The sequence below is a fragment of the Saccopteryx bilineata genome, chromosome 11 (genome assembly GCF_036850765.1).
Source record: "Saccopteryx bilineata isolate mSacBil1 chromosome 11, mSacBil1_pri_phased_curated, whole genome shotgun sequence".
Lineage (NCBI taxonomy): Eukaryota > Metazoa > Chordata > Mammalia > Chiroptera > Emballonuridae > Saccopteryx > Saccopteryx bilineata.
In genome coordinates, this window is record NC_089500.1 from 15004736 (window position 1) to 15013513 (window position 8778).

General features: G+C 35.3%; 1 protein-coding gene across 2 annotated transcripts in view; it reads left to right on the plus strand.

The window, feature by feature from the left end:
* TXNL1 (thioredoxin like 1) overlaps positions 1 to 7371 on the plus strand; it is a 29792-nt gene extending 22421 nt beyond the window's left edge. Inside the window, exons 7-8 of one of the 2 annotated variants that reach the window (XM_066246717.1) lie at positions 660 to 764; positions 4736 to 5521. In XM_066246717.1, the coding sequence (XP_066102814.1) occupies positions 660 to 764; positions 4736 to 4744 (114 nt within the window). In that variant the 3' untranslated portion in view covers positions 4745 to 5521. Of the gene's footprint in view, positions 1 to 659; positions 765 to 4735; positions 5522 to 7143 lie in introns of those variants that run through there. The other variant, XM_066246716.1, reaches the window with a different exon arrangement.
* Positions 7372 to 8778: the final 1407 nt, after the last annotated feature.

An 8778-nucleotide genomic window follows, 5' to 3' on the forward strand; every position in this document is an offset into this window, starting at 1 on the left:
CCAAATCAAGATTATTAATTAGATAGAACGCTAGAGTACTGTGTTATAAAATATGGAGCAAATTAAAAAATAAATTCAGTACACTGAAGAAGGGTCTATGAATAAAGCTTCTCTCTGTTCCCTAACATGCTGAAGGGGGAAGTTTTAAATAAAAAGTATAAATTGTCAAGTTTAAAAAAATATATAGAGCATAGTGTAGTTTTAGGAGCTGATTTCCAATACTGTTTTTTCTTTTAGTATTCTAGTAGGAAGTTGAACGAATAGATATCAGAAAGACTATAACTGCAGAAATACTCCTCAGCAAAAAACTGTAGTTGTTAATAAAATTTCAACAGCACTTTGCCAGTTGTAATCATGAATTTCATACTCTTTCAACATTCTTTGTCAAGGAATTTAATGATCACCCCTCCACACGATCACAGTAAACCATCAAGAACTGGTGCACTTGGGCACTTTGCCCTGACGCCCTGGAACAGATGGACTGGCAGGGCAGACACGGACCCACAGTCCCAGAGGAGACTAGTTTAATGTACTTTGGATGAATTTTTGTAAAGAGTGCGATGTATATTTATTAGTAATCTAAAGAAGTTCACTAAATTGAAAGCATTTTGAAAGAAAGGATTGTAAACATTACTGTAAAAATTACTATTTTTTGGTAGATATTTGTTCAGTCCAATCAAGGTGAAGAAGAAACAACAAGAGTTTCGTATTTTACTTTCATCGGTACTCCCGTCCAGGCAACAAATATGAACGACTTCAAACGAGTAAGTTTGTTAAAAGGATACTTAGGGGAAGCAAAAATACAATTTAAAAGAAATAATTTTATAAACATCAAAGTTACATCATGTTATGAAATTTTATAAGGTTAAACTAGAACAGTATATTCGCCTAATCACATTTTTAGATAGCCAACTAAAAGAAATCTCTAATAAAAATGTCTTACTGATACAGTGTTTGTTAATGAATGACATCCAATTGAGAGGGTAAAAAGAATTGTTTGGTTACAGAAAGTAGTTAGGAGTAATGAAAAAATAGGAATAAGTGAAATCATTATTATGAGTGAGTTTTTAAGAGCTATTGATACCAAGGTATGTTTCTGATGAAAATATTTAAAGTGATGTATAATTTGAATCCAAAATAATGGATTCAGTTTTACTACACTGAGATATTGTTCAGACTACACTGAAAGAACAAATTTCAGCAAATAAATTTTCAGTGATCAGGTGCATATATATATATGTATGTATGTATAAATAAAATTGTATTTACTTTTTTGAGTATACAATCCTGAGATTTGGAAAGAATTTATAAGGTACACGGGACCTTTAGGAATGAGAACATTCGTACATTCATGGCATTACTTCTAATCTGTAATAGTTCGTTAGGGTGACTCTTCAAACGTGCAACCACAGATCGCAGAGTTGCCACCAAGAGCTTTCTCGGTACAGAGCCCGGGTGCTGTGCACAGATTAGCTGTGCAGCAGCACGGGAGATGTAGTTATCACCCTGTCCCGGTGGCTGCGTCTGGCAGGCTCTTGAGAGTTTGGGATGATTGTAAAACAGGAGGGTTTCCCTGGGCCGCCAGTGCTCAGAGGAAGACACCCCCAGCTTAACAGTTTGACCCCTGTTTGGGCAAGTGGAGCTGTAGAACATATTGACAACTTTTATTATTTTAGTTGGTATCCACAGATCTAATTTTAATTCAATTACAGAAAAGTTTATAAAATTGCCTAACAGTGGATGACCTTATAAAATTGTATGTTCTTTTCATAAAATTGACAGCCTTGACTATAGATATTTTAACTGGTCATTTTATCAGTATCATCTTCCTGTCTCACAGTATAATTAACTTTTGGGAGCTGTAGGAACAGTAGTGTACTTAGAGCTATCATGTTAAATGTTTGATGTATGTATAATGACAGGTCAGAAGAAGCAGAGATTAAGCATCTACATTTTTATGATATGAAATATGCTGTTCTGGGAGAATGTGTGAGCAACAACGACATTGTGGCTGCTTGCTTTGTATTTTGCCTGTTTGAATTAAATGCCAGTGCATTTAGCTTGCCCTGCCTCTTGCATAGTTTGTTTTAGCTTAATACTCCACAAGATCTATTGCTCTAAGTCCTAGTAGTTTATTATACCATTACTGCAGCCCTCAATTCATGTTTCTCACCTAGTTTATGCTATTGGACTTCTAGTTTTTCTCTAAGTAACCACTGCTTTTTCACTAGTTTCATCAGCCTGCCATTCGTTAGTTTTCCTAATGTGCATTACAGTTGTCCACCTGAGAGTCTGTCTCCACCTCTTTGTCTTTAACATCCCCCAGCCCACCTCTTCTAGACTAGTTTTTCTCTTTTTTGACTATCAAACTACTTTTTTGGACTGTCTTTAGGATATTAAAGGTGTTAGAGTCTTCTTGCTGAGAGTATTTGTGTTTGTTTTATAATTTGGCTGTGTATTCATATAACTAAATAGTTTTTACCTTAACATTAACTATCAAGCAGTAGTTTTCAAACTCTTTGGATCCAGGGCCACTTTATACTATTAAATATTCATGAGAACCAATAAGAGCTTTTGTTTCTGTGAGTTATACTTACCTAATATTTATCATTTAAGAAATTAAAAAACACTTTGGCTGGCCGGCTTGCTCAATGGATAGAGCATTGACTCAGCGTTATGGACGTCCCAAGTTCAATTCCCGGTCAGAGCACACAGGAGAAGCGACCGTCTCCTTCTCTACCCCTCCCTCTTTCCCTTCTCTCCCACTCCTACTTCCATAGCCAGTGGCTTGATTGGTCTGAGTGTTGGCCCCAGATGGGGTTGCTGGGTGGATCCTGGCCGGGGTGCACGCAGGAGTCTTTCTCACTATATCCCCTCCTCTCACCTAAAAAAATAAAAAAATAAAAAGAATTAAAACAAATTTAAAAAAATACTTATTTACAATAGTGAACTCATTGTACATCAACACAAATAATGTTTTTAAATTGAAGTATTTTCCAAAACAGAAACCAACCTGTGAAAGGAAGAGCATTGTTTTATACTTTTACAAATTCTTACTGTTTAACTTTGCAGAATTCTCTCATTCTCATACCTGCTTCTGCATTGTCAGTTTTGCTATCACAGGTTATGTAGCCTCTCAAAAACTTCATTGTGCCCTTTTGAGACAATGAGAGTTAAAAAGGCAAATAACAATTTAACGTTACTATGGAAATAGTTTTTAGCTTGAGGATTCCCCAGAAGGCTCTTGGGGAACCCCAGCCTGGACCAAACTGAGAACTGCTGTGAAAATAATTTAATGGACTCCCTTCTTGGTGTTCTGGGCTCCTTAGTCCCTTGCTTTTAATATTTGATGCATTTTAATTGGTTGAGTGATTTTCTTATGTATATTAATATTATATTACATTTCCTTTTAATAATTTCTATGTGAGATTTGTTCTGCTTGTCATAGGGTTATTTCTCAAAAGTAAGCTAATTTCATTTTTTAATATTATTCAACAAGTTCAATGTAGAAAAATGACAATAAAATTAGTGTTTTAGTTTAGCTGAAACTGGCCCGTTTCGTCTGTGTATGTTGCCTAGTAAACTGAGTTTGAATTCTAGTGAAGAAAATGATAGCTAGGTGGTGTGGTATTCGTTGTCTTAGTATGGTGCTCGGTACAGTCATTATCCCTGTCTGTAGTGTGCTTAAATTCTTAAAGGTTAATCATGAATATCTGGAAAGTTCACCAAGTGAATCAAAGCTAGTTCAAGGCTCTCTTCTTCCACAGAGTAGTCTTGTACTTTCCAGCCCTGTGTTATTTTCTCCTCCACAACGGTGACTGGGGAGGTATGAGACTATTTTGTGAAGAAAGAGGGCTTGAGTTGAACTTGACCAGTAGAAGTGGGTGGAGGAGGAAAGACAGCAGGTAGCACGCAAGGCAGAGGGTAAAGGAGCCTGGGTATCAGAGTGGCTGGTGCCAGACTCACTCCAGGACGGGTCAGGTGTCGCCCTTCTTTCCCTTATTAGTCTGATTGATTTCAAAGGGGTTACACATAGAAATTAAAATTTAAAATTTCAGAATAGATGTGCTACATATTTTATCACCAAAGAAGAAAAGTTTGGTATCTGTGTCATAAAGAGTTATATAAGATGGTTTAACGAATGATAAATAGAACAATTTATCATTTTCAGTTTACATTTTTATGTTTGTGTGAGTTGTTCCTAGAGAATTTTGGTTTTCAGAATGTCATTGACCTTCTCCTTATGTCACTAAGATGGCAGAAGCTAAGGTAGTGCTACCGAGTCTTGGTGTGGATGGAAACCTTAGACTACCTTGCATGCTGTTACAACTTCATAAGGTTATACTTGCAGATATGGTAGACGAGAACACACTTTCCAGTGGTCTGGTTTTGGCTCTTGAAGCATTGTGCACAGATTGTAATACACATGTAGGCTCTTTGCTTTCGTAAATGGGTTCTTTGTGTTGCAGCATGACACGCTCGCTATCTTAATTGGAATTCGATGTTTTCTTTGCTAAAATATGCTCTTTACATAGATTGCTTTATTTTAATACAAAAGTAATAAAAGATAAGTACGTAAATGAGCAAAACTGAAGGGGCTTCTGCTTTTTAGGGAACAAAGTGCATGTGAAAAGTGGGGCACATTTTCTGTCACTGTAATAAAAACAGACTTTTCTAAACTGGCCATTCACCGTATCAGCTATTTTGGTAACATTTCTGTCTGTTTATTTTTCAGCTTTTTTAATCCAACTCAAATGAACTAAAACCAGAAGATTTTAAAAAATGAAGTAATATTCAGATTGACCTTCCCTCTCTCCACTCCCCTTGCTTCTCTGCTCATCTTGCACCTGTCTGCTCTCACCCTCCCCATGTTCCCATCGCTGTCGGGCGGGCGAGGCCTCTGCAGCTTCTGTCATCTGGACCAGCCTTACTGTTCCCTAGGTTTCCTCAACCATCGCTTTCTTCAGATCTCGTTCTGGCACTGTTTCTCCACTGGCTTTTTATTCCGTTTTGGGTTTTGTTTTGGGCTTGCAACTAAGTGCTTTAATTTCATTACCAGACTGTGTTGCTCCCCCAACTTTTTTTTCTTTCCTGTTTCATATTTACTTTTGTATTACCTTTTAAGGAATAATATTGTGATAAAATTTACATTGTAAATGGTTTCAGATTAAACTAGTTGTTGGATAATGTTTTAATCCAGTCTGAAGTCTAAATTTTATTTTTAAGGAACTCTAGAATCATTGTGGAAACCAAATATAAAGTCTCATCAAGGTCTTTTATATCTGTACTGGTATAATGTACTCGTGGGGCTACAGTTGATTGGTGCGGGTTTTCTTTTTTCATTGGAAATGTAGCCCAGAGGTCATCGTGCTCATTAAGTGTGGGGGTGTCCTATGGTTTGCCTACCCAGGCAAGCTTGAGCCCATTTGAAAGATTTGATGGACTAATTGTTAGGAAGGCTTAAAATATTAATAGAGAAAAAAAAATGGACTCTTACTGAATAAATATTTTTGACACCTTATTTTGATGTACCTAGATTTTTGTATGTCTGAGGTGTTACTATAGACTTAAAAATGAATAAAAGAGCTTTTGTGTTTGGGGTGAGAAAATCCATATTGGAATGTTAAATTTCTTCTTTTTTACAGAGAATACACATTGGCAAGTTGAGAACTATCAACCTGTGAAACAGTATGCAGATTTGTGTCTTCTGTATCACATCTGCTAAAATCTTAATTTTTAATATTAATTCTTTTTGTTTTCCTTTGCTTAATCTAATAGCTCTGCGTTTTGTGTATTCCCAAGCGATACAATGATGAATAACGCTTTCATTGTTTACCTGCTTGAATTCATTTGTGACACAGATGGTTCCATCTCCCCTTCCTTTTTAAGACGGCTTCTCTTGACTCTTAATACCTGGATTTCTTATACTCATCCATGTACTCTTTCTGAGACTGCCTCTTTAGCATCTTCCTGGCTTTTTTGGACTTTCCAACACGTGGTTCCCTTGAGTCAGAGAGTTCTTTTAAAGCAGTAAAAGAGATTTTACTCGAGGTGTGGACAACAGTAATTCTAGCACTATGTGATTGGGTATTCCGTGGGAGGGGCTTTATAATCTTCTCTCAAGAAAGACATCGACCTAGCCATGTTTTATTTTTTATTTTTAGACCAGACATGTAATGAAGATCTTTTCAAGTTTTGCTTGATTCAGACACTGCCATCGGAGCAGAATCAATTTAAAATTTGAAATTCACATTTACAAATGTATATAGAAATTTTTTTTTGTATACAAATATATATTTAATAGCTTGCAAGTAGATTTCTTTAGAGGTGTTTCTGTTAAGAGAATACATTATTTAATGATAAGCTTTAGGTTTGAAGTAGATTATTCAATTAGAATAGAACCTTCCATGAAGAATTTGTTGGTAGAAACCAAGTTTATTCTTTATATTTTTATCTTTCTGCATTTATTGCAACTAGGACACTTTAAAAACCCTCTACAGGACAATTTTTCTAATCATTTAGAGAAACAAGATTTATTCTTTACATTTTTTATAGTATATTTATAGCAACAGAGCTTCTTAAAAATAGAAACTAGGCAAAAGTAGTCATTTTTAACAAACTAGAGAAATGACCCCTGAAGTATAGTCTTAAAAATTAATCATTTTTAATGTTCGTATTACATGTCTGCATATTGAGAGAAACACCTAGAAAACTGTCCTCTTGGACATGAAGACATAAGTTTAGCATACTCTTTTAATTCTAGATTTTTTTGTTTTCATCATTTGATTCCTAATTGTCTAAAAATAGTATGCCAAGTATGTTTCACTCATATAGCATCGTCTATTAACTTCTCTAAACTGTCAACCTTGTTTTGAAAAATTGGGTTACTTTTTTTTTAAAACAGTGTGGGAAACCAAAAATAGCCTGCATGTGTTTATTTTTACTTCCTGAGGCTGGAAGGTGAGGGAGGAGGGTCACAATTGGAACAAGGAAAGTCCACTGCATGCCCCAAAAAGGCAGGGGTAAAAATTAATACCAGCTTGTAGAGATGATTACTGATTGACATATTTTGTAACATTATTCTGAGAGTAAGCCATATTTCTAAATCAAGTTGTACATATCAAGTTATTTTTGTTTTTCTAGGTAGTTGGCAAAAAAGGAGAAAGTCACTAAGGTCCGAAGACACTGGACGACCACATCTCAGTCGGCTCTCCAGCTCCTGACAACTGCTTGTTCTCCCGAGACTCAGCGTCCCATTCATTGCCATTACCAGTCAATCATCGCTTTTGTTCAGATGCTCTCGCTAGTGTTTCTGTTGTCATCTTGATACATGCAGTTGTAAATAAAAGTCAGTACTTTTGCCAAGCTTAATTTTTGTCATTCTAAATAAGTATTTTCTCTTTCCATTCATTTGAAAATTGGCCAACTTTTGATTTTAGAAGAGACTTCAGTATCAGGTAGCATATTGCGCTAAAGCCGGACTTTCTCCAGAGGAGCAGCACTGTTTGAGGGAGTTACAGAGCACGTGTGCCATCACGCGCAGACGTGCAGGGCAGGTGGTTCTGAGAAGGGACTTGGGACAGCTAACCATGTTCATGTGAGAAAGAACGCCTCTGTGGTGAGGAAACAACGTTTGGGTGCCTGGGCTACAGAAATTGCTCAAACTAAATACCAGAAGTAAGGCAAGTTTGATGAGATTTAACTGTTCTTACCTAAATCTTTTAGCTAATGAAATTACAAACTTTAATCCCTTCTGGATAAACTTTAAAAATTTGAGTCCACCATTTTCTTTACTGATAGAGGTGTGTTGAAAATTGATAGTAGGGAAAACACAGAACTCAGAATTCATGAAGCAGCATGAAGTAATACTTTCTAATCAAGTATTTATTATTGTAACTACCAAGAGATACAATGTAATTATTCAGAAAACTTGATTTAAGGTTGAAAATGAATTGGCCAAATGTATGTTTGAAAGGTCTTTCACAAATGCTGACAAAACATCTGTTCCTTATTACTTTTTTTACATCTTAAAACTAATCTATAAACTATTGGTAAATCTGATTTTTTAATTTCTCTGTTTTTAAAGTTAAAATGTAATATTTTGATTTCTCTAAGGATTTTAAAAATTCAGTGTTTGAAAAGAAAATGTAAGACTAATAGTTTTAATTCAGTTAATTAGATAGTACATTTGAGGACATTTTTGCCTAGGAATATGGGAAAGATACTATTTTGCCTTTATGACACCAGTGTATTTATACACGTTTTTGAAAAGAATTATGCATCAGTTTTCATGTTAAAATAGTCACTTCTGAAACCCCAGTGTCATTAGGTAATGTTTAGTTCGTTTGTATGTAAAGTACAATAACTGGTCTGTGGTGATGTTTATATATCTTATGTATTTCATTTTTATGTTGCCTTGGGTCAATTGAAGACAGAAGGGCAAGAAATAAACGTTTATGACACTCCTTAATATAGACCATCTCAGATTAATCACGCCTGAAATTAAGGATAAGATTAATACCAAGAATTTTGTTTGTACACTTAATCTTTTTGAGTAATTGTTAAAGTGCCTCATCTGAAGTATTGCTGACCTCATCCTATTTATACTTGACACTTTGAAATCCCAGTGAAAGTAATTTCTTACTTGTGAAGGATTGGGCATCAGATTGATATTGTTTATGTGACTTTACTATAACTCAGTTGGTTGCATTATACAAACATTCCATAATTATTTAAATTGTAAATAGTGAAAAATGAATGTTTATAGGTAAATGTAAC